Here is a 23,855-nt window from a genome sequence, read left to right on the forward strand (position 1 = left end):
ATATTTTAAAAGAGGGGACCTAACCCACCAGTAACATCTTCTGCTTCAGAAGAAGAGTCGGATATGTCGATCAAAGTCTCACCTGGATTTATGGTTTGTCCGTTTCCAGTTCCAAGGGTGAGCTCAAGACTTGGTTCAGTGACGGTGGCAGTACCATTTGTGGTTCCAATGACGGGGAGTTGAGGAGTAACTGGATTTGCTTCAGTATCCACCACGTTAGAGGTTCGTCCTATATCATCATAAGAGCATTATGCATAGTACAATACATATAATTTGGTTCATGTTTATGTGTATAAAGTTGGAAAAATATTTACCGTTGCCAATTGGAGCATCATTGTTTGACTGTCCTGTACTAACCATCGGCATTGGAACAGCTTGAGTCAAAGTTATGATGTTTTCATTATCGTTGATGCCATCAGATGAACCAGTGTGTGACGTATCGTCGTCATCCTGAATAAGAATGACAAGTGGCGGGGGCGCTGCCGAGATTCTCCTATTTGGGCCAATTTGAACGTTTGTTGCACCATGAGGGGGAGGTTGTGGAGGGTTACCGTAAACTTCGTAGCTGACATCTTCATTCAACAAACCATTCCAGTAGGCTTCTTCCTCATTCATGTCTTCAAATGTTGGGAGAACGCGTGGAGGATCTCCGTTAGATTGATGGCCACCATTGGTTGGGAGGTGAATGTTTGACGGTTCTTGAGTATTAGGAAATCCTCCCTCCAACTCATCCAGAGTCACCAGCTCGCCATATAAGACTGGACATCAACATATAGTTAGTTTACCCATAACCCAAATATATAGTATTAATAGAGAACACTTATATCGTCTACATTATCTTATACTATGCTCCCTAACAATTTATTCCTACGAGATGAACCTAATCCATATACTAAATCTAAAAGCTTTCATTTGAGCTATAACATTGTAATATGGTGTTTTGTAACCATTATTTTCGAAAACAACAATATTTTACTGGATTCATAACAGCATCCTATCTGGTTGAAAATATTTTAAAAATTATATACCTTCATCTTCATAAGGATCGAAATTGTATGGATCTTCAGGAGAAATGGTGACGCCTTGGCCCATGTCAATAACATCATCGACGGTTAATCGAGGCAACTCAGCTCCATCTTCACCGATGTTAGCATACAACAGTTCTATTTCGAGAGCAACACGGAAGACAATGAGAAGTTGTGGTTCATTGAACATTATTTCCAACATGTGTTTGCTACAAACTATTGGATGTCCACCAACCAACTCTGTGCCATTAATAACAATAACAAAATGTTAGATCAGCATAATGGTTGCAAAATTAATATATGAAATTATATAGTATACAAGAAGTGAACCTTTTATATCCTCCTGATGTTGGTCCTCCGAAACACCTTCTTGGAGAAAGTTCTTCTCGCCGATGGTGAAAGGGTAGCGACGTTGGAAATGATATTTTGCAACATGTTCAGGACCACTAGTCACATACAGAAAGACCTCTGTCATGTAGTCGCTCACGCTAGTCATTGTTTCCACATCTTTGTCAACCAACAGAGTGGTGAGAGGTGTCCTTGGACCGTCAGGAAGTAGCATCCACTCAGGTAGTTGATAAGTCAAAACCACCGGCGTCAAAAATGCCAAGATTTAGTGTTATGCGTATTCGCTCTATGAGTCCTTCGAAAGAGTCGGTCCTGTTGATTATCAATGATTCACGTTGATAATCGGGAATTTCTTCAAAACTCCAGACCCCGTTATCGGATTTTGTCCACAGCCCTTGCAAGAGCAAGAATAATCGGCCCATCTGCAATAATAGTAAATAATTTTCACGATTAGGGTTTGAAAGCCATATCATATCCATGAACAAAACCTAAATGTATCTTTTCATAACCGGAAACTGAAATAAATGCCCTAGCGAGGGAATTAAATAGGAAAGAGAGAGATGATAACCTCTCACGTGATTTCGCCAACTGATTTCCGAAACCTAGAAGACCAATCTGGATTTTTTTGGGTTGTCTTCTTGCCAATATTTGTAGCTGGGACTATCAATTTATAGCAGAAAGCTGAAGAGTTAACCCGAGTTACTTCAACTCATATCCAGTTAACGCAAGTATTTAATGCTGCCACCTAGCTAGTTTACGTCTCATGATTCCCTATTGTTTGTCCGAAAATATCTCTGACATCTTGAGGTTTATTAGTTAATTTAATCGTCGGTTAGAATGGGTAAAAAGGAATTAAACCGATAACGTATCGAACCTAACAGTCGGTTATTTCTTAACCGGTCTGGTTCCCTCTGTCGCTATCAAAACTGACGTGTTTGTTTCATCTCCATATGTTTTCAGTATCGCCCAACGATGTGGACCTTTGAGAGCCACATGTTTCCTTTTAAAATTCGATTAGCTTAGATCTTAAAATTCATTTTGATCCTTTCTTTCTCAAATTCAATGTCGTCAAGTGAGATTTCGTCTTACGCTTCAGTAGTTGCTAACTCCAACGAGGAAGCTCCATTGTGTCACTGTTCACAACGGACGCACAAGTGCATTTCCTGGTCCGATGACAACCCAGGAAGACGCTATTTCAATTGCGAGGACCATGGGTTTGTAGTTTGGTATGATAAGGCACCGCCGTGTCTGTGGCAAAAGCAAAGTCTTATTGAATCTCGTGACAAGATCAGGCGCCAAACCAATGAAATCAAGGCTTTGCGTGATTCAATTGGTCAAATCAGTGCTGACTTATCTGCCCTTAAGCTCGTAAAGACGACCGGGCCTACAAACGATTTGTTGAAGGCGATCAAAGATCTAGTGAAAAGCCAAAATGTTGATTCTGAGAAGAAATATCGTCGTTTTGTTGTTTCTACCTGGGGAGGTTTCGTTGTCGCAGCGGCAGTGATCGTTTACATCCTTAAAAATTAAGATATTACCTCATGCATGTTGTTGTTGTGGTTGTGTTGTTCTTGTCTTTATTTTGTTAAGACAGTGTGTTCTAAGCCGAGCTTTATGATCTATGATGGTTTCGTATTATGTATTCCCTGCTTTTATTATAAATGAACTATTTTGTTATGTTGAATAATGTATTCCCAGTCACAAAAGTCCACTGCATTTCTCCGTCGGTTTCTACTTTCAAAATTTCTGAATTGTAAATACATTTCTGTCTGTGCTATATCTCAAGATAACCACGTAACAGTGTTTATACGACATATTAGTTTACCAGAAGAGATTGGCTACTATGGGCGCCTTCACGCGCTAGGATGGCGAGTGTCTCGCAACAGTGTAGCCTGCAAGTGAGAAACTAAATAAGACAAAACGTTTCTTTCCAATCTGAACCTGGCAGGTGTATCTCGAAGATATATCTGCTATAGATTTGTGTAGGTCCTGCTTCCTATGTACTCTGCATCGATATAGAAAGGGAGAAGTTGGTAAATTCCCTTTGCCTCATATATCCGATTACCTAATTAACAAAGTTTTTGAATTGTTACCTAAATAACTTTGTATTTCTGGTTTTCTAACCATATAATCCTTTAAGATATTTTATACATGCAGTGATTAAGAGCATGAATAATGGGACAGACCCATTTAGGATCGTTAAAGCATGATTTGAAGTTTTTCTGATAAAAAACGTTTATTTAGGAAATATTTTTTAGTGTTTTTAGTTAAAAGTTAATAACGTATCTTATATTACATTAGTGTTTTTTAGTTAAACTTCCCATATTGACTGACAATACGTCAATACACTAGTTTTTTTTATTAAACAAAAAAGGTGACAAATGTAGTGGGAAGTTTAGCTAAAAGCTTTAATATACCCAAAAGCAATAAACAACAGAAACGGTTCTACACTTGCCCTGAAGACATGCATAATTGAGACGAAGTTTTATTATACTATTTTTTGTTATTGAATGAGCTCTAAATCGAGAGCAATCTAATTAGGTGGTGAACGAGGCCACGACAAAAAAAAGACAGTAGATATCACACCAAACACGTCTTATTGGGGGTTATGATTCATAGGTTCTTCTGATTCATCCCCTACTTCACATATAAAAATACTATTTTGCTGACCCCAAACTGTAGATTTGTTTATATTCATTGGTTGTCTCGTCATCATCTCTCACGTGTACGTGCCTATGTTCTCTTGTTAACGTTTCCGGATCCCGACACAAGCTTTCTGTTTCACTGTTGTCCCCACTTCTTCTTTAGTTGGAATCTTACAGTCGACGTCGACGATGCTTTTTATTTGTTTATTTGAAGATATTTTCAGTCTTCAATTCCAATACCTGTATGGGTTGTTCTGAAGCATACGAAAATGACAGATCAAGCTATGAATTACCATCATCAAACAACCAGTTATACCATAAACTAAATGTAATGTGTGAATAATTACAGATTCAGCTTCGAGACAATAAGTTATAGGTAATTTATGTTTAATTCATTTCGGGCCATAAAAAATGATTAAACAACTAGGAAAGGTATCTCTTCTTCTGCTCTGTTTCATTGTTGCTCATATTTCTCTGAACACCATGTAAACGATAACATTGACATATACTAAAGTTTTTCTCGTAAAAAATTACAGATCAATAATAAATTATTCTCTCTTTTCTTTGCAACAATGAATTATTATCATTATACAACAAATACAACTAAAGGAAATTACTGATGTAATATGTGAATAAATAATAATTGGATCAATGGGCTTGAATTTTTAAACATCTTAACAAGACGGGTTTGGGCTTTGAAATGGCCGAGTAGTTGTGACCTAATAAAACACATATGTTGGTCGTCGGAGCGTGAGGGTCACTCTCACAAAAGGCGCGCCTCAGAGAAGATACAACGACGGATCAGAGTCAGACTCGAGAGACGTGGCTTCTTCACTCGGAGAAGAAGAAGTGGAGAAGTATATACAATAATCCTCTTCTTTCTAAATCAATTCCAAAAACCCTAATTTCATCCTCCTGAGTTATCGATTCACAACATGGGCGAACAATCCTCGTCTCAGCCACAATCTCCCCAACCCGAGACTCAAACCCTAATTCCGCCGCAATCAAACGGCGCATCCGTCAATTCAACCGAAGTCTCCGGCGATATCGTCTCATCCACCACCATCGACACCCGACGGATCACGGAACTAGGCAACGTCTCCTCTCCCCCTTCCAAAATCCCCCTCCGTCCCCGTAAAATCCGGAAGCTCACGCACGACGACGGCGAAGACGCTAAGGCGGAGGCTGCAGCTAAAGGTAAACCGTCGCAGTCACGCGCTATAACCCTCCCGAGAATCCACGCTCGCCCGCTCACGTACGAAGGCGAGCTCGAGGCGGCGATTCACCATCTCCGCAGCGCGGATCCGCTGCTCGTGGAGCTGATCGACGTCTACCCTCCGCCTTCGTTCGAGTCCTTCCCGACTCCCTTCTTGGCTCTGATACGCAACATCCTCTACCAGCAGCTCGCCGCGAAAGCCGGGAACTCGATCTACACTAGGTTCGTCGCTCTCTGCGGCGGAGAGCACGTCGTCGTCCCCGAGACGGTCTTGGCCTTGGACCCTCAGCAGCTTCGTCAGATAGGAGTATCGGGAAGGAAGGCGAGCTACCTCCACGACCTCGCTAGGAAGTATCAAAACGGAATCTTGTCCGATTCCGCGATTGTGAGCATGGATGATAAGTCTCTGTTCACGATGCTGACGATGGTTAATGGGATCGGGTCGTGGTCTGTCCATATGTTTATGATCAATTCTTTGCACAGACCTGATGTTTTGCCTGTTAATGATCTCGGGGTTAGGAAAGGCGTTCAGATGTTGTATAACTTGGAGGAGTTGCCTCGGCCTTCGCAAATGGAGCAGCTTTGTGTTAAGTGGCGGCCGTACAGGTCGGTGGCTTCTTGGTACATGTGGCGGCTTATTGAAGCTAAGGGCGCATCAGCAACGAGTACTGTTTCACGAAGTGTTATGTCGTTGCCGCCGCCGTTAGACGACATTCAACAACAAGAACATCAGCAGCAGCAGCAGCAGCAGCAGTCACAGCAGCTTCTGGATCCTATGAGCGTGTTCAGTATCGGGTAAGTATGATCACTGCTACTTTCGGTGAATGCAAACTAAACGGTTTTTGTTGCTTTGTCTAAAAGATTTGTGGAATGTGTGTATAGTTGATAGTGATATACTTGTGTGTCTTGAGGATTAGAGGTATATAGGAAACTGGTAATGAGCTTTCATGTCATGTGTCCCAAAAACAACTGATGTTCTAAAACACCATCTAATAGTGAGTGAGTGAGTGATTCATTACCTGGATCGATGTTAAATTTTCAACAATTGTGAATTTTAGATTTATTGGCTTTCTTTCTCTCTGTGTATATGTACTTGCTGTGCAGAATTCTCTTAAGGATTGGTCGTGCATAAACCATTTTCTTGATTCTTTTTGACCCATCGTTAGATATATCAGTATGATTTTAAGCATACTGCATTGTTTTATACGCTATATTTCTGATGAACCTTGGATGACATCTTATAACAGGTCTTGGGGACAGTCATAGCTGGGTCTCCTCTCGCTTTACTGTCTTTGTTTGGAAGGCTTCTTATGTGAGATACTGTTCTTGTCGTCGGCTTCTTCTGTCTAAGTAAAAAAGGTCCGGGAGAAGGAATGAAAGGAACTCTTTTTGTATGCTGTGTGGGTTCATTTGAGACACAAAGCTGACCAACTTATTAGTCGAGTTAGAGAGTCTGTAATGAAATGTTAAGAGTAGCTAATGAATGACAAAGGTGTTTTCAAGACAAGCTTCCTTTCTGTTTATGTCTAGAACAGATAGATACACACACCTCATCCTTAATCGGTCTTTAGACCATCTAAGATTCGTTGCTAACATTAAATCGACGTTTAGTTTTTGTTCTGATTCGTCGTTGCTGGTATAAATTAACAGCCACTTGAGAAATATATCTCTAGGGGTGGGCAAAAACCCAAACCGAACCGATCCAAACCAAACCAACCGAAGTTAAACCAATCCAAACCAAACCGTGTTCTTTACATAACTCAATTGGTTCATATTTTACTCAATCCGAATGGTTTGGTTTGGTTTGGATTCAAATCGAACCAAACCAAAAAAATATATGCAACCATATTGTAAATTTTACTTAAAGTTTTGTTTTCCATTTTTTCTTAACTTCTATATATTTAAAAAAAAATCCAAATATGATTCAAATAATTCTAATACCTAAAGATTGAACTGAAAACAAAACCTAAAAACTATAAGCATCTAAATTGTAGCCATCTTATTTCGTTCATCTTCTCCAATTTTCTTTCTCTAAATTATGTAACAGTTATTATAGGATCAATAAAAACAAAAAGATCGATGCAAATAGTCTTTTAGTTAATAGGTTTTGGAATGCTTATAAGTATTTATTACACTAATTAGATTACAAATAGTCTTCTCTTTGATTATTATGTATTTCTTCTTTTGACGTGATTAAGAGTTTTGTCATCGAGCTTGTTTTTTTTGTTTCATAGATTTTTAAAGAAAACCAAACTAAATCTAAACTAAACCGAACCAAACTAAATCCAAACCGAACCCAAACCAAAGCTACTTTGGTTTAAATTGGGTTGAGTTTTATAAAACCTAAATTAACCAAACCAAACCGAACCCGAAACTAAACCGATATGCCCACCCCTTATATCTCTATGTAATCGCGAGGTTATCAGATAACTTTTTGGACAAGGATACCTGGAGGCCCGTTAACGGCCCAAACCTAATCAAGCATAATCAAACTAATATCTGTAGGTACTAAATTTCAGTAGTCACGATTCGATCTCTGGTCGAGAGGCAAAAAAAAGCATCCAAAGACTTGTACCCCGCCTGTCGCCGGTGAGTTCTGTTCTGTTCCTCCAAGTGTTGTCCTTAATTTCGTTAAGCTTTTAAACCCTAGTTCTTCTCGCTTTCTGTTTTATCGAAATTAAAAGTTCATCTAGTGTAAGAATTATCCGGGGATGAATGTGCGAAGCTTCAATTCGTGCTTCGTACTAACTGGTAATCTGATCTACAACTTATGTTCCAAGGAGGAGTTTTGAACACTTTAAAAAAAAAAAAAACGGGATCAATGAATGAAGAAGAGCCTTCAGGAAGTAGAGAAGAAGGATGTAGTATATCATTGTTTGATTATTCTGTTGAAAATCATTTGAAGGCAATGGAATCGATCAGTGATCTATGTAATGAAACTGGTATTGATATTGAGAAGACTGATCTCAACAGACTATCATCATCTGTTACACTCTTGAGGTCAGTAAAAGAGTCAGTTATGTGTATTCATTCATACAACGTTGATCTTAGTTTAGCACTGTATAAATACCGTTGACAAGAAGCTATGCTTTAAGTGGTTGAGATCTTTGCAACTTCTGTATTCGATTTCATGAATGTGTGTTCTAATGAAAATACAAACCAAATGAATAGTTTTTTTTTTTTTTTTTTAATAATTCATTCTTCTATCCAAGAGACCAGCTGATCATTGTGAATTGCATTGTTAGTAGAAAAGATTCCACAGTGTTTTCTACTCGTTGATTTTGATACTCAATCATCTAATCTCATTTAGGGAATGGAGGCATTTTAGTTATGAACCAAAAAGTTTTGGATTCTATAACGAAGCTGAAAAAGGCTGTGAACCAAAGGATGTCAACAGTCACACTTTGCCTCAATTTTCTTCTGCACGAGCTCCTAAGGTGTGTGCCTACTAAAACATTTTTATTTTAGTCTTGATTCTTAATTTCCATTGCTTCAACAGTAATGCTCTTTTGACTCTGTATTATTATTGGCTCAGGTTAAGATAGATGACGATGAATCATCATCATTTGGTGAACTCAGGTAATAATTTAGATTTACATGATCGGTAATTGTTTAAATCTCAACTTGTTCTGGCTAGCTAGCAAAACTTACAGTGCCTGTTTGTGTGTGTATATATATATATCTTCTCTTGTCCTTTTGTTTCCTAGTCATGATCATTTATGTGATGATTTATTAACCTCTGCAGCAAGGATTTTGTGATGCATGTTGGAGGCTCCGTTTGGGCATTGGAGTGGTGTCCCAGAGTTCATGTAAATCCAGAAGCTCTGGCAAAATGTGAGGTGATTATTTCATATTTTCTACTTTTGATACTTTACATAAATAAAAATCATAGGTTTTCATTGCTCTGGGTTTTTTTCTTACTGTTGTGCAGTTTCTAGCTGTGGCTACTCATCCGCCTCAGTCATACAGTCACAAGATAGGGGTTCGACTTTCAGGCAGGGGCATTATTCAGATATGGTGCGTTATAAACGTCAAATGCGAGAACGATAGCGCCCATACATCAGGGAAGAAGACAGCAAAGCCTCAAAAGAAACCATCCGTTGAGTTTAATAATAAAGGAGAACCTAAAAAGCCGAGAGGCAGGCCTAGAAAGCATCCAGTAGAGACAACAACAGAGCCTAAGAAGACAAGGGGAAGACCTAAAAGGAAGTGTAGTACTGCTGACCTTCCTATTGGGCTTGAAGGTGACGTTCTATACATTGAAGCTTTGTCTGTTCGATATCCGGAAGAGCCAGTTGTTCCCGAAACTCCTCTTCCGGTAACTGAAACTAAAACCAACAGTGGAAGCTCAGGACAAGCGTTGTCTTCAGAAAATGCAAATATCAAACTTCCCGTTCGGAGAAGAAGAACAAAAACCCAACGTGCTGAAGAACCTTGCAAACCGGCCATGTCAGAAGATAGTGAAGCTGTTGGAAACAACGTGCCAGGCGAACAATCCGCAGGTATCTCCGAAGACGTTGCTCTTCCAAGGGTTGTCTTATGCCTGGCACACAATGGAAAAGTTGCCTGGGATATGAAATGGCGTCCCTTATCTCCGGATGACTCTCTTGATAAACATAGAATGGGGTACTTAGCTGTCTTGCTGGGGAATGGATCTCTGGAAGTGTAAGTCAGATACTTCTTTTATCCTCCTAATGCGTTTACTATGCGAAATGATGGAACAACTTTATGCAGGTGGGATGTTCCAATGCCTCAGGCTATATCAGCTCTATATTTGTCTTCAAATAAAGAAGCGACTGATCCTCGTTTCGTGAAACTGGCTCCCGTTTTTAAATGTTCAAACTTGAAGTGTGGTGATTCACAGAGGTTAGTACATGTCTTACATTTGCTAGTTTTTTTATTGATTCTTGCTCATAAAGCATATACTATTTGATTATTGCTCATCTATCATCGTACAGTATTCCTTTGACAGTTGAATGGTCGACTTTTGGGAACCCTGACTTCTTACTCGCTGGTTGCCACGATGGCACGGTAACTATTACATTATTTTCACTTTCTTCACCATTTCCATCATACTTTTTTTTTTTAGTTTTTGAACTACTACCATTTCAATCATACTTTATATACCCTTTTTAATGTGTAAATGTATTGAGGAATAAGAATTGCGCTGCTTAATTGCCTTGGCTCTGTTTTTCATATCTTTGCATCAGGTTGCTCTCTGGAAGTTTTCTATAACTAAATCTTCAGAAGGTATTACAATCTGATATGTTTTTTTCCTTGCCAAATAGTTTTTTCCACATTGGGGGGCTATAGAGTGATCTGTGGTTTCACATTTGCTTTCCAATGCAGATACAAGACCTTTGCTTGTCTTCAGCGCAGATACATCTCCTATAAGGGCAGTTGCATGGGCTCCTGGTGAAAGGTCAGTGACATGAAATCACACCCATAAGATCATTAATTCTCGTATTCCGTTTTTGCTTTCATTCAGTTGGAGACTAATATATTATTCTAACGGGAAATAATCGAAAAACTTTCTTAAAAAATTTCCAGTGATCAGGAAAGTGCAAACGTTATAGCTACTGCTGGACATGGAGGTCTCAAGTTTTGGGACTTACGGTACACTTAACAAATATCAGCTACATACATGTTGTTTTTTTAATATTTATTTTGCATTACTACATAACTTATTGCTTGCTTCCTATGTTTTTTTTTTTCTGTAGTGATCCTTACCGTCCTTTATGGGATTTGCATCCAGTACCAAGGTTTATTTACAGCCTCGATTGGTTACAAGACCCAAAGTACTAATCGTTTCCTCTTTGTTTAGTTGATTACAGTCTTTTGGATCAATTATTTGAAATCCTCATTTAAAAAAACATGGTTTTTGAAAAATTCATCTGCAGATGTGTCTTATTGTCCTTTGAGGATGGAACAATGAGAATCCTAAGCTTGGTGAAGGTAGCCTACGATGTTCCCGCAACCGGAAAGCCTTACCCTAACACAAAACAGCAAGGGTTAAGCGTCTATAACTGTTCATCTTACCCCATCTGGAGTATTCAAGTTTCACGGCTAACAGGTTAATGCTTTTCATGTACTGTGCTTAAATTCAATTGTACAAAGTCACCTCAAGTAAAACTTATTATTACACATCACTGACATAATGTTTTAACGTCATCAGGCATGGCTGCTTACTGCACTGCAGATGGGTCCGTTGCTCATTTCCAGGTATGTTTACAAAGTCGTTTAATTTTTTACTGCACCTCTTCTGTTGTGTATTTTCTAAAGATTTTCTTCTTTTGTCTTGTTGGGGTTTTTACAGCTTACGACCAAAGCAGTGGAAAAAGACCCGAGAAACCGGACACATCACTTCCTCTGTGGACGACTGACAATGAACGATTCCACCTTTATAGTGCATAGTCCAGCGCCTAATGTGCCAATCATGTTGAAGAAGCTAGTTAGTGAGAACGGTGAAAAACAGAGATGCCTTAAAAGTCTCTTGAATGAATCTCCTAACCGACACACGTCTCCTGTTTCAGATGGTCAGCCTCTAGGTCAGTTTAAAACTAAATCTCCTGAGCACCTTCAGACCGTATTAGGCGGACACCTAAACCAATTTTCTGAGCAGCTAAATAATTGAAAAAAAAATTGTTCTTGAAAAATCTTTTCATCTAGATCTAATTTGCCGATTAGATGGTCCCGCATTCTAAACCGATTTTTAAAACACTGATTGAAACTAATTTACTTTACATGTCTACAGCTTTTGCACAGGATGAGGAACCGGGATCAGAGTCTGAACCCGAGGGAACTAACAAGAAGGCATCAAAGTCAAAGGATAAAAAGGGAAAGGGGAACACAATAGAGGAGGACGAGAACAGAGGAGCGCTGGTTTGTGTTAAAGAAGATGGGGATGAAGGAGAAGGAAGAAGAAAGGAAGCAAGCAACAGTAGCAGCGGAGTGAAAGTAGAAAGGCTCCCACCTAAAATGGTGGCGATGCACAGAGTGCGGTGGAATATGAACAAAGGAAGCGAGAGATTGTTGTGTTATGGTGGAGCTGCTGGGATCGTTCGGTGTCAAGAGATTGCTTCATTTGGTTCGGTCGGTAAACCAAACTGGAGGCCTCAGAGATAAATGTAGTCCCAATGTAGAACAGGATCTTGGATGCTTTTTCTTTAATATCTTAATAATTTAGTCACTAGTTAATAATAAATGGAAACTGATTCATTCCAAAACCTTATTGATTCTGTCTTCTAAAAAGGGAACAAAAGCCCTGAAAACATGTTAATACAAAACTTCCACTGAGAAGCAAACAGAATCTTACAATGGTCCAACAACATTTTGTGAAAAACAAAACTCTTGAAAACACTACTAACCTTGTGTGTAATAATAATAGTAATCCAATTTTGTTTGTTGGATCAGTGTGACGTCGGTGTTTAAAATAAAGAAAAGCCGAAACAATTGGAAAATGCCCCGGACAAAAACAAAGGGAAGTAGTAGTACCTTTAGTGGTAATGCAACTGGTTAAAAAGGATGAATCTATATTGTAATGTTGTCATACTTGCATCCGACATTGACGGCCGTGGAGGTTCTTGAGCTTAGTGAGTTCTTTCCTTCTCTTTCTAGCTTCCGCTGCAGCCAAGGAGCCTTGCTTCTTCCCAGGCAGAGACATCAAAACACGGTGGCCAGGCGGAGTGACTCCATTAGGCGAGTCAGAGACATCTTCACGCTTGAAACTAAAAGCTTGTTGTTGCGTTGTTACGGGAAAACCATCTCCCTCTTCTGAGAGGACTTCGGCTGCTGATTCGTTGAGATCATACAAAGGTCGTGTCTCGGTTGAACCAGAGTTCTCTTCTTTGATGCTAGTCAGAGTTTTCGTGACCTCAACTGGTTTTGTTGAAGAATCATCGGTATGGTGCCCGTTTGAAGAAACGACTCTTTGTGGTTCTTCAAACGTAAAGGGGACGCCATTGCTTTGATCAGTAGGAGCAGGGAGAAACCAAGGGCATGGCACGACGTAGAAATGTGTTTTCTGCCCATTATCAACACCACCAGGGTTTCCATTCTCCTGCGTGGTCATGGCTTTGGCAGAAGCTCCTTCGCTAGTGGTGAAAGGTGCTGTGAAACCGTTTTGGCTTTCGAGTGGTGACACCATGGGGTTTGATGGTTGTGTAACATGAGGCCAGCAGAAAAGCTGGTAAGGATTCTGGTTGTAGAAGTAAAAGGGAGTAGTAGATGATGTAGACATCTCAACTTGTGATGGCTTGGGGGACTCTTCAGGTTCTTTTGTCTCTGGTTTTACTGACTTCGCTACCTGTAAAATGGCACATGAGATATGGTAGTGCAAGCATTAGTGTTGCTGATACTGACCTGTTCTTTTAAATGCTTGTTAATCGTCTCCAAAGACTGAAACTCTTTCAAGGCCCAATCTGTTTCCTGCCAACAGAGATGTCATTAGCTATTATAACAACGGTCTAGAGATGTGTAAATCGAGTAGTTTTACATACTCTTCTCAGATTCTCGTTCTCATATGCTAGATCAGCTGCTTTTTTACTCAACTCCTCACACATTGCCTGTATATATATATATATGCGAAATTGTACACTTAAAATACATTTTTATGTGGTTAATTTGCGGAATCTAGGCCTTAATGATTACAGGTCCAAAAGAACTAAGCATAGCTAGTAAACCATATGTACCACCTGTCTTCGTCGAATAGTCTGCCTAGCGGATTCTCTGTTAGCTAGTATTCTTCTGATTCTACGCTCTTCTCTTTCAGCCTAAAGAGCAGTATCGTAAGTTCCCAATAAAGAAACTTAAAAGAGAAAACTTTAAGACCTCTTACAAAAATAATAAACTTACCTCACTTAAATTCTGCCTGGATCGGCCACAGCCACTTGGTCTATTACACCTTAGTGTCGAAGCAAGATTTGGTTTAGGTGTTTCACCATTCGTTTCAGTTTTAACCGGAACTTCAGTTACTTCCCTACTAATCGGTTCTGCTCCTTCTTCCTTCACTGCCCGTTCCTGTTACATAAACATCTGTTTCGTTGTGGTGAAACATATCTATTTCTAGCAAACAAATCTGTTCATAAAGTTGTTTTCCCACTATATAACTTAAATTGGTAAAACGACCAAACAGCTCTTCAGACTAAAAAACAAAAAAAAAAAAAAAAAAACAACTTCTAGATGATGATGATATCAGTATTGTTTGTACTAATAGGCGTAAACATAAAAAAAAAAAAAAAAAAAAAAAAAAACAACTTCTAGATGATGATGATATCAGTATTGTTTGTACTAATAGGCGTAAACATGTCCTAAGATTATGACAGAACTAACTCTATCATGTTCTGTAATGAACACTATTTTTCTGTCTATTCGATTCGATTATTTGGATCTAAACACAGCAGCTAGAGCGAAAAAGAAACAGTTATAAGAATATGGGGAAAGCGAAGAGACGAGAGACCTCAGCTAGATCCGGAGTAGGTAACGTTTCCGAGTCAGCCGGAGGAGACTCGGTCTTGACTCGCTTCCTAACTCGTTTCCCTTTGCTTCCCCAGCTCGCCGCGGATTCGAAAACCTGCTCTCGCATTACCGCAAGCTGCGCCAAATCCGCCAATGCCTCTGCCGCCTCCAGCTCCGTCATGTTCGCCGCCGCGTCTTCGCCAGACGACGAGGTAGAACAACAGCTCGATATTGGCTCCAACTCCATCAAGAAAAAATATTCAAACAAAAGATTTTGAACCCAAAAAAAAAAACGTATTAGAAGAAGAAAAAAAAAAAAAGGAAGAGAGAGAGAGACGAGAGGGAGACTGTGCAACTCCTCAAGCCAAGAGGAGAAAGAGGGAAATGCTTTGAGGAGCCCACCGATTGTGAGAGTTCGACACGTGTCACGCCAACTCATCGTCTACAATTGGTGCTTAACAATAGCACCATGCATCTTTGCCCGCCACGTGTCTTTTTAACCAAGTCAGCAATCGCGGCACGTGACGTGCGTACGTGCGAAGCCGAGAGATTTGGGACCGCCGCTTATCTCTTCACAGCTCTGGGGGAAGAAGGCGCGGAGTTTAAGGTGTAGGTCGGTTTGACTAGCTCAGATTTTGCCACGTGTGATGCTTTTATTGGGTCTTTACGTGGCGGCCTCTGACCCATGAGATTAAGTGGTTGATAACTGGTGTGCATCTTACGGTTGAGCTTTTGGTGCATCCACCAACACACAATCATTTCGGCTTTCAGACCCAACATATAATGGGCTGGGTAGTGAGCCTTTTAGTTATAACAATTGGCCCATCATGTGGAGCACACTCAAGGAATTAGTTAATTTACGGTATATGATTAGCAGAATAATCGACAAGCTCGTGCGTTCCGTTTAAATACATTCAGGTATACATGTTTAGTCATTCGAGATTTGATAAATAAAATCATTTACAGATAGGTAAAGCTTTTTTCATTAAGTAAACACATCACATCTATAAGATGTTTACTCATTCATCCGTTTAGGAATGGATTCCCATTTCCCTACAAAAGATAAACGAAGCTTACATTAAAGAGTGATTATGGAAGTTTTAAGAACATAGGAACAAATGATATAAAGTGATTGATATATCTGAATCTTTTGACACCTACAACCCATAAGCATAACTATAAGAGACTAAGGTTAATATAAATGTTTAAGACTTAAATTATATAGTTTCTTTCTATATTCAAGAGCATTTACCCATCACAGCAAAATCCATACAGACATTATCAGAAGGCTCTAAAATGAAGGTCTTTCTCCAAAACCTAAAAGTCTAAATCCATAATGCGTAATATTAGTTTTTGTCTCAAACGGCATTACATTCCTGACATTTTGTTTTTGCTTACGGTTATTTTCCAGCTTAGCTAACTACACATTCATAATGTTTTAATGTCAAATATAACAGACATAAATTTATCGATTTATTAGTTAACGTTATGTGACTTATGTCAATATATTCTAAGCAAATGAGAACTACGTATAGCAAACCAGACTTACTAATTTCAATTAGTATAACTTATCAACAAAAAAAAAGGATTTTTAAAGAATGGTAGACATACTTGGCTTTATCACCGAACCATCCGTAAACGGACTTTGCGGTGGAAGATATGGTTTCGACGGCATCTTTGCCGCCGTGTTCATTGAATGCATTGGTGACTCCTGTCAAGGCGGAGTCTATCCTCTGCCCAACCGTCGTCGGCTGTTCCTCTTCAGCAACCACAGAGTTTATCGAAACAAGTAGCATCACGGACAACACCACAGCTACCCATGTTTTCGCCATTCTATCTCCAGGCAAACTTCTTTTTAAAAATATATTAAAACAAATAAAGGATTCTGAAACTAGAGGTAATAATCTTATTATTTAACCTGTCTATATAAAGTTAAAACGGTTTTGTGTTGTACTTCTTTTGTTGGGTTGTAAATTTAAATGGTCCTTACTTATATATGCGACGGAGAACAAAAGGATAATTTAGTTTGGTTTTATTTTAAGCTGTAGCGGCCAACCGTTGACGGCGGTTACACCGAAAATAGTAGGTAAGGTGGCTTTTGTTTTGTTTCATACCGAAAATAGTAGGTAAGGTGGCTTTTGTTTTGTTTCATACGAGTTCTAAATTAAGCAACATTAGAACGATTTTCGTATGCGTTTTTTTGGTCCATATAGAATATGGTGAAATTCGTACTCTTAATTATTTATAAAATGAATTTTCTTTTGTCGGACTACTAGCCCTATATGTAGAGAAGAAGAGTCGCTGTAAACTAGTTTATTTTTTTTATTTTTTTGTGTAAATGTTAAATTTTATACCGAAATTCGTTTGTAACACAAAACTACATAGGAAAAGAGGAACAAAAATAAACCTAATGCTTTTACCAAAAAAAAAAAAATAAATCTAATGCAACAACAAGAGGAAAAAAAGAAGCAATTCCAATGATTTACGGACAATAAAAATGGTAATAAACAGGGAGTTAACTAGCTTGTGAAGCGTCGAAACTAGGCCATAATATTTTATCAATCAAAACACAAAAATTGACAAAAGACATAATAATCAATCAATAAAAACAAAACCATAATATCTACGTAATTTGATTCATTTGATGTAAAAATTAAATAAGATAAAAGAAATAAAAAAGTAGCACAGTGAAAAGGTAACGGATACAGTGATCAGCAAGCGAATATATTCCTCCTCTATAGGCAGTATTGCTTACTTCACTGGATTCTCATATTCTTCATTAACCTGTCCAAGAAAATCAGTAGAGTTATTTATAATTTGAATACTAGTATAGTTTGAGGATTGATTTAATGAAAGTTGTTTTTGTTGATCACCGACTAGTGCAAAATTAGAATCACTTTGCATATTAATATTGTTTTTTCAACAAAAAAAAATTAATATATTGTTATATATATATATGATCATATACGACCATATATTGTAAAACTAGATACATGCATTGCATCTTATCACACGTTTGTTAGATTCAAAATGGAGGACAATGTGCATGTGATGATGTACGATAAGGATTAGATTTCATGTGACTCATTCCCATTCCCATTCCCATTTAACGAGAATGTAAGAAATTAGAAGGGATGGTGCACGTGTGGCTGCATGTTTCTTGATATTTTAGCTTTTTTTTTTTTTGAACATTTGATATTTTAGCATTGGATGTATTATTATCGGATCCAAACGTTAATAATATAATTCGACCAGAAAAACTAATTCATATTAGTCAAATAACCGCCAAATTTTGAAACAATTTTCACTAAATATATTTACTATAAATCAACAGACGAATGTAGATTCTAAATATTTGGTCTTAGCCACAATAAATTTAACAACAAACGACCACAAATTCTAAAAGATCTGTTCTAAAACGACAAGAAGACTTTACCTCAAATCAAAATCAATGATGCCTCGTGATTTACTTCCAACATCGATGGTCTTGTATTTGGGCAAAGGGACCAAGTCTTGTTCGATGTTCTCAATATCTTCGACGAGAACGTCGTAGTGACGTTTGACTTCCTCTGCCGATTTACTTCCAACGGCTTTGGCCACGTTTTGCCAACGGTCGGGAGTGTCTTTATCGTAAACGGCTAAAGCCCTCTCGAACATCTTATTTTGTTTAGACGTCCAAGACGAGCTCATAGAACTTGAGGCCATTTTGTAGTATGAACTTTCTTTAGGGGATTTTTTTTGGAGATAATATGTTTGGTAAACGATTTAAGAGAAAGAAAAGGGATTGATGCTAAGTTACGAATACAAACGAAGGCCAAGATAGGCTCCTTATATGGAGGAAAAGAAAGCTGAGAGATTCCGCAAGTGGTAGTATTTAGCCTTTTTCAGGTTATCTATCAAAATATTAAATAAAAAGTATAATGTTCTTATGGGTCTACGTTTTTGGGGTCCATATAAATGGTTTCTACTAAATTTTTACAAAATATTCAAAAGAATTTTTTACTCTGGAAGACACATTTTCAGTTTCATATTTCACGTAGAGACACTTTACGTTTGAGGCAACCTTCTTGGTTAGTCAAAGACATCGATGCCCTTATATTAAATTAAACCAAACCAGATCTATATTGAAAACCAAACCAAACCTCTATTAACTTAAACCCAATTATACCAACACCAATCTAGATCTTGTTCGCAACCCTAAAGACACGATTTCCCCCATTTCAAATCGCACCCTCTCTCTAATACTTTATGCGGCCGAGAGATTAAAAACCCTAGTTTTCGTGGTAGATATTATCCCTAATTCCTCTATCATCTTCCTTACCCACCTCCTGAATCTACCTTCTTCCTCTCCTTTTCAAGCTTCTGTATCGATTTGTCATCACAAACGTCCATATCACACGCACCTACTCACAAACCTCCATATCATTTTCCGACATGCGAGGTTTGTGTTCTTCAAACCTGTACTTGTTTTTCTCTGTTCTGACAATAACTTCCAAGACCGGTTAGTTGTCGATCTTCACTTCCGTTAAAATTGTCTAGATCTGTGAAAATTTGTGAAAGTTTCCATTTTTTTACATAAAAGTTTCGATTTTGTTCATTAGTGTTCAACAAGCAACAAAAGTTTAGAATTTCATCATAAGTTTTGTTCTTCTGTTCTGATTGTTTCCATTTACGGTCCTAGCCTTTTCATATTCTTGTAGGAAACAACAAACCAGATCACCGCCTCCCACCGAGGCTGTTCACCACAGACCGGTCCCCCAGCGGTCGACTCAACATCTATTCCAAACCGGACCTTCTAGCTTTCATACAGCATGTTCTCCGGGGCACCAAGGAGCTCCAGTACATCAGGGAGTCTTGTTTTGGAAAGTTATTTGAGCTCCCAACACGTCAATGTCCTGTCTCGTGTAAAATAATATACACCTTTCTGTCCAGACAACTAATTGTGGAGGACAAACACACACTCTGGTCAGTCTTTCGAAGCGATCCCATCCGTTTCGGCCTCCAAGAGTTCGGTACAATCACAGGTTTGCCGTGTGGAGATTTTCCGGCAGGGTACAACACTGAATTGGAAGACCAGAGCAAAGTTCACAAAGATCCTGACTGGATCAAGCTGATCGGAAAAAAAGAGATACACCACCATTGCTGATCTACGCCACAAGCTCGAGACTGACAAAACGATGTCAGGGATGAAGAAGCTGCGCCTAGCTCTAATAATAATTGTTGATGGTGTTCTCATCGCTCATCAACAAACCCCACTGGCCTACTCTGAAGTAAGTAAAAATGGTTCAGGACGTCGACGCTTTCTGCCTACACCCTTGGGGCAGAGAGTCTTTCCTCAAGAATATTACCTGCATGAAACCTCCCAAGTCCATCCCTCTGAAATGCGAGGACCCTATTGCAACGCTTGTTGATCTTTTGAAGCAAGAAACTTTCAGGCTCAAGGGATTCCCCCTAGAATTACAACTCCTTGCATTTCAAGCCGTTTCGGAACTGCAGTCCATAATCCCAACCCCCTTAGACTCGCTCTCAATCATGCAACTCGAAGAACCTCATCTTCATGTTTACCCGAAGATTAGCTACCTTGATATACTACGCGTGGAAGCTGTTGAGAATGTAAGAACCTCATCTCCTTTGTTTTTTATGTTTGCGCATTAGTCCTCTAACTGTTTTTGCTTATTATATTGTTGATATTATGAGTCTATGGTAATAACTTATCTTTTTTTTGGGATTTTCAGCTTGCTGTTACATCATTGATACCAATACAAAGCCAACCTCAACCAGGATGGGGAGTTTGGCCCGACGTTGTTGCTGATGAACGCCTAACGTACATGGAGAACCTCGTAGAGAACCACCACCAATTCAAGAAGCATCTATGGCCGGGTGGAGACACTTCCACACCCATGCTCATCTACAAACCTCCCGAGGAGGAACCAAAAAACGAGGAGACAAGCTTCCAAAAATGCTTTGAGACCGAGGAAGCCCTTAAACAAACCACCATTGTGCCGAAACCAGAGAAGGATCAGCAACTGCTTTCTCATAACTGGTTCAACCAGCAATTCAAACGATCAGATGATGGAAATGCTTTCTAACCTTTCTACGCAAGTTTCCAAACTACAGAAGGAGACTAAGCTGATACGCCAACTCATCAAACGCACGAAGTCTCGAACCCACAGCAAGCGTTCTGCCTTCCACTCTCTCATTGGTGGTTCCCACAAACGCCAATTCTCACATAGAGGATGTCAGACTGACCCTACAGAGCAGTCAACAGAGGAAGTACCTAACAAGACGGTACCATTTCTTCTTTTTCCTATAATGAACAACGTCTTTGTTGCAATTTATTGACTTATTGTATGTCTGTCTACACATTGCAGTCCCCTATGGAGGAAGATCGTATTGCATGCACCTCCCCTATTGTCAGCCAATATGCAGCTCAGCTTTACGGCCAACCTTCCAGCGAGCCATCCCTGTTCCACACAACACATCTCCCTGCAGAGTCCGAACACACCACTCCCGAACACATTACACCCGTACACACCACTCTTGTACACAACACACCCCAACACACCTCACCCGAACACACCCCCACTAAACACAACCCTAATTCTCCTATAATCCATAACTCCCCCGTATTCAAGACCAGCAACCACGCCTCCCTCGTCAATAACCAAGCCGTACACACTACACCCATCTCAGATACTCCTTCAGGCACACCTCCCTTCTTGAGGTCTCCGTCTTCTCCACCTGCCATCTATGATGCAACTGATCATCGTAATAGCCCCCCCCCTTCCACCACCTCCTATTCCAAGGTAGGGAAATCTTCGAGCCCATCAGTCCTGATCCCCCATCACTGAATAATCCTAGATACGACACATCAACCCACCGAGCTACGCCTAAACCTCCACTACACCCCATCACACCAGAGACTTCTCCAACTAAGAGTAGCGGATTTGCTGAACATGCCTCATCTGTCAATGCCTTCGTTTCTACCGCTACATCAAAACGAACCTCCCTCCCAATCTTGAACGTGGAACTAAGTCATGTACTGTTTTTTGGCTTTTTTTCTATTGGAGAACCTCTACTAAGTGCCTTCATTCACTTGAGTGCAGGAAAATCTAGATGACGAGGATGTTGTTGAACTTAGCGACTCCTCCCCTGCAAAGCCAACTCCAAGACATCAGCCATCAGATGAGGAATGCCACCTAGCAGAAGAACTCTTCAAATGCCCTTTTATTCCAGCACTAGCCTCATCACTCCGCAACCGCAGCAACAGTGGGACCTCTTCCACTCGACTCTGACAGCTAATAAGCAAGTGTACGTACTGCCTTGATCCAAACCTTCATTGCATAAAACATTGTTGATTATTTCAACTCTTAATTAATGTTCTAACAATATCAAAGCTTCCACATTACTCCGTCCCAATTTGACTTCTCCAACAAATTCTTACTGGAAATAGCGCAGCGCCAGAAATGGGTTACCACATTTGTAAGTCCCCTTCGAACATATATTCATTTCTCTGCTTCTCTTGATGATTACTCTGTATTGTCATGTTGAATAACACGTAACATTCTGGTCCAGCACATGGAAATTTTGATGTACATGCTTGCTGAAAGGCACAGAGAGCTGCTTGGTCGAGAGAAGCTTGCTTTCACAACACCCTATATAGCATCCGGGATTCAGGAGGTATACAAGAGGTTCAAGAAATTGGCAAGGAAAGACCGATTCCAATGGGAAGACCGTCTGACTGAGTTGGTGCTTCAGCCAGGAAAGAAATGGATGGAAGATGTGTTCACTATATATACTCCTATGATCTGGGCAGATAGACACTGGGTGGGACTAGCTATAAATCTTGATATGGGCTATGTTGATATCTTCGACCCACTCCCGACGTTGTATGATGATAAGAAGGTTGTGAAGTTCATGGAGCCCATCCTCACTTCACTGCCCTACCTCGTCAAGAAGGTTGCTAAACCACAACAAACTCAGTTTCGTGGACTCAAGCCTTTTCATTGGCAGAGGATGACCAGAAGCTACATAAATGAGCGGTCGGGTGATTGTGGTCCAGTCAGCATCAAGTTTATGGAGCTACACTCTCACGGTGATCCTCTTCAATACATGTTAGGAATCACTGACGGGACCGTTGATGATCTACGCAAACAGTATGCTATGGATGTCTACAAAACCATCATCCTACCTGCTTATCACACTCCAACATTCGGTTGATCCCAATTCCATTTACTCACTTCTCTATTAGCGGTAGCATGAAACTTGCTCTATGCAACTTTTTTCTGTTTCGGATGGTGTTGCTTTTTCTAGACTTTTGCTTGGATGTTGTGGTTGGAGAAACTAGATAATCATACTGTAATATATTATGTTTATGTCGTTGATACAATTGTTCTTTTGGCTAGTTGTTTCTGTCTTTGATTCAGTTGTTCTTGTTTAAGGTTTTGTATCAAATTTTCAATCATGATGTACCATAACATTGCTTGCTTTGCTCCGCGCATATGGCAATTGTCCACAGATACTATGAACACAGGTTAGTCAAAGTGAAGCTTATTATATAGGTCAAAGTGAAGCTTAATGTATATGGCTTAACATGATCAAGTGAAGCTTAATGTATATGTTATACATCGAACACAGGTACTACCCATTGTCCACATCTACTACTAAATCACATAATCAAACAACATACAATTGTTCCCACAAAATTACTCTTAGAGTTAATCAGCATGCAAAAGAGTTACTTAACACCACCAGAAATACCTCAAAATCCTTAATCACTGGAAACACAATTCATTATTCTCTCAACTACAATTCAAGGTAATTTGTCTCTCCAACAAAATAATTCAAACGCTAATACCCGACTCAAATGTCACAAAAACGTCTCAAAACATAACATAATCCAGTTCGTTTCTTATTAAAAAAACTGATTCCTCTTATTAGGTGATATCCCAGTAATGATTTCAGCCAAAAATTCCCATGCCCTGCCTCCAACTCTATATGGGGTTTGTGCAACGGGTCCTGTTGTGCCCTTCACCACGACACCTCCGACACTTATTAGGAACCAGCTTCGTCTTCTTCGCCACCTGCAACACAAATTAAAAACACTCAAGTACTATGATTTTCCAATTCCACACATTCATTTAGCTAGACATTAACTATGGAACT

General features: G+C 39.5%; 5 protein-coding genes across 7 annotated transcripts; 3 read left to right on the forward strand and 2 right to left on the reverse strand.

Moving 5' to 3' along the window:
• Positions 1 to 4,768: 4,768 nt before the first annotated feature.
• LOC106343187 (probable DNA-3-methyladenine glycosylase 2) lies at positions 4,769 to 6,757 on the forward strand. Its single transcript, XM_013782334.1, has 2 exons — positions 4,769 to 6,029; positions 6,482 to 6,757. The coding sequence occupies exons 1-2, from the start codon at positions 4,954 to 4,956 to the stop codon at positions 6,498 to 6,500; spliced, it is 1,095 nt and encodes a 364-aa protein (XP_013637788.1). The 5' UTR covers positions 4,769 to 4,953; the 3' UTR covers positions 6,501 to 6,757.
• Positions 6,758 to 7,774: 1,017 nt separating this feature from the next.
• Positions 7,775 to 12,450, forward strand: LOC106294816. Of its 2 annotated transcripts, XM_013730487.1 has the most exons (16): positions 7,775 to 7,823; positions 8,015 to 8,234; positions 8,545 to 8,671; positions 8,770 to 8,813; positions 8,980 to 9,073; positions 9,166 to 9,899; positions 9,969 to 10,100; positions 10,193 to 10,265; positions 10,445 to 10,484; positions 10,584 to 10,656; positions 10,785 to 10,850; positions 10,955 to 11,032; positions 11,135 to 11,307; positions 11,410 to 11,456; positions 11,551 to 11,782; positions 11,989 to 12,450. In XM_013730487.1, exons 2-16 carry the CDS (start codon positions 8,056 to 8,058, stop codon positions 12,357 to 12,359), a joined length of 2,463 nt encoding a protein of 820 aa, XP_013585941.1. In that variant the 5' UTR covers positions 7,775 to 7,823; positions 8,015 to 8,055; the 3' UTR covers positions 12,360 to 12,450. The 2 variants fall into 2 exon arrangements, with proteins under 2 accessions (XP_013585941.1, XP_013585940.1); XM_013730486.1 differs by lacking the exon at positions 7,775 to 7,823 and having other exon boundaries at positions 7,835 to 8,234.
• A 26-nt stretch (positions 12,451 to 12,476) lies between these two features.
• Positions 12,477 to 15,129, reverse strand: LOC106294817. The gene is made up of 6 exons (XM_013730489.1): positions 14,692 to 15,129; positions 14,088 to 14,252; positions 13,928 to 14,005; positions 13,733 to 13,798; positions 13,596 to 13,661; positions 12,477 to 13,539 (listed from the first exon to the last, which is right to left on the reverse strand). Exons 1-6 carry the CDS (start codon positions 15,127 to 15,129, stop codon positions 12,781 to 12,783), a joined length of 1,572 nt encoding a protein of 523 aa, XP_013585943.1. The 3' UTR covers positions 12,477 to 12,780.
• LOC106294818 (protein RADIALIS-like 5) lies at positions 13,779 to 18,491 on the reverse strand. The gene is made up of 6 exons (XM_013730490.1): positions 18,127 to 18,491; positions 16,302 to 17,474; positions 14,692 to 15,743; positions 14,088 to 14,252; positions 13,928 to 14,005; positions 13,779 to 13,798 (listed from the first exon to the last, which is right to left on the reverse strand). Exons 1-2 carry the CDS (start codon positions 18,393 to 18,395, stop codon positions 17,447 to 17,449), a joined length of 297 nt encoding a protein of 98 aa, XP_013585944.1. The 5' UTR covers positions 18,396 to 18,491; the 3' UTR covers positions 13,779 to 13,798; positions 13,928 to 14,005; positions 14,088 to 14,252; positions 14,692 to 15,743; positions 16,302 to 17,446.
• A 395-nt stretch (positions 18,492 to 18,886) lies between these two features.
• On the forward strand, positions 18,887 to 23,107 carry LOC106294819. Of its 2 annotated transcripts, XM_013730491.1 has the most exons (7): positions 18,887 to 19,131; positions 19,391 to 20,303; positions 20,426 to 20,978; positions 21,062 to 21,729; positions 21,797 to 22,001; positions 22,088 to 22,172; positions 22,266 to 23,106. In XM_013730491.1, the coding sequence occupies exons 5-7, from the start codon at positions 21,883 to 21,885 to the stop codon at positions 22,908 to 22,910; spliced, it is 849 nt and encodes a 282-aa protein (XP_013585945.1). In that variant the 5' UTR covers positions 18,887 to 19,131; positions 19,391 to 20,303; positions 20,426 to 20,978; positions 21,062 to 21,729; positions 21,797 to 21,882; the 3' UTR covers positions 22,911 to 23,106. The 2 variants fall into 2 exon arrangements, with proteins under 2 accessions (XP_013585945.1, XP_013585946.1); XM_013730492.1 differs by having other exon boundaries at positions 21,062 to 22,001; positions 22,266 to 23,107.
• The last annotated feature ends 748 nt before the right edge of the window (positions 23,108 to 23,855 follow it).

The sequence above is a fragment of the Brassica oleracea genome, chromosome C5 (assembly GCF_000695525.1).
Source record: "Brassica oleracea var. oleracea cultivar TO1000 chromosome C5, BOL, whole genome shotgun sequence".
NCBI classification, from domain to species: Eukaryota; Viridiplantae; Streptophyta; class Magnoliopsida; order Brassicales; family Brassicaceae; genus Brassica; species Brassica oleracea.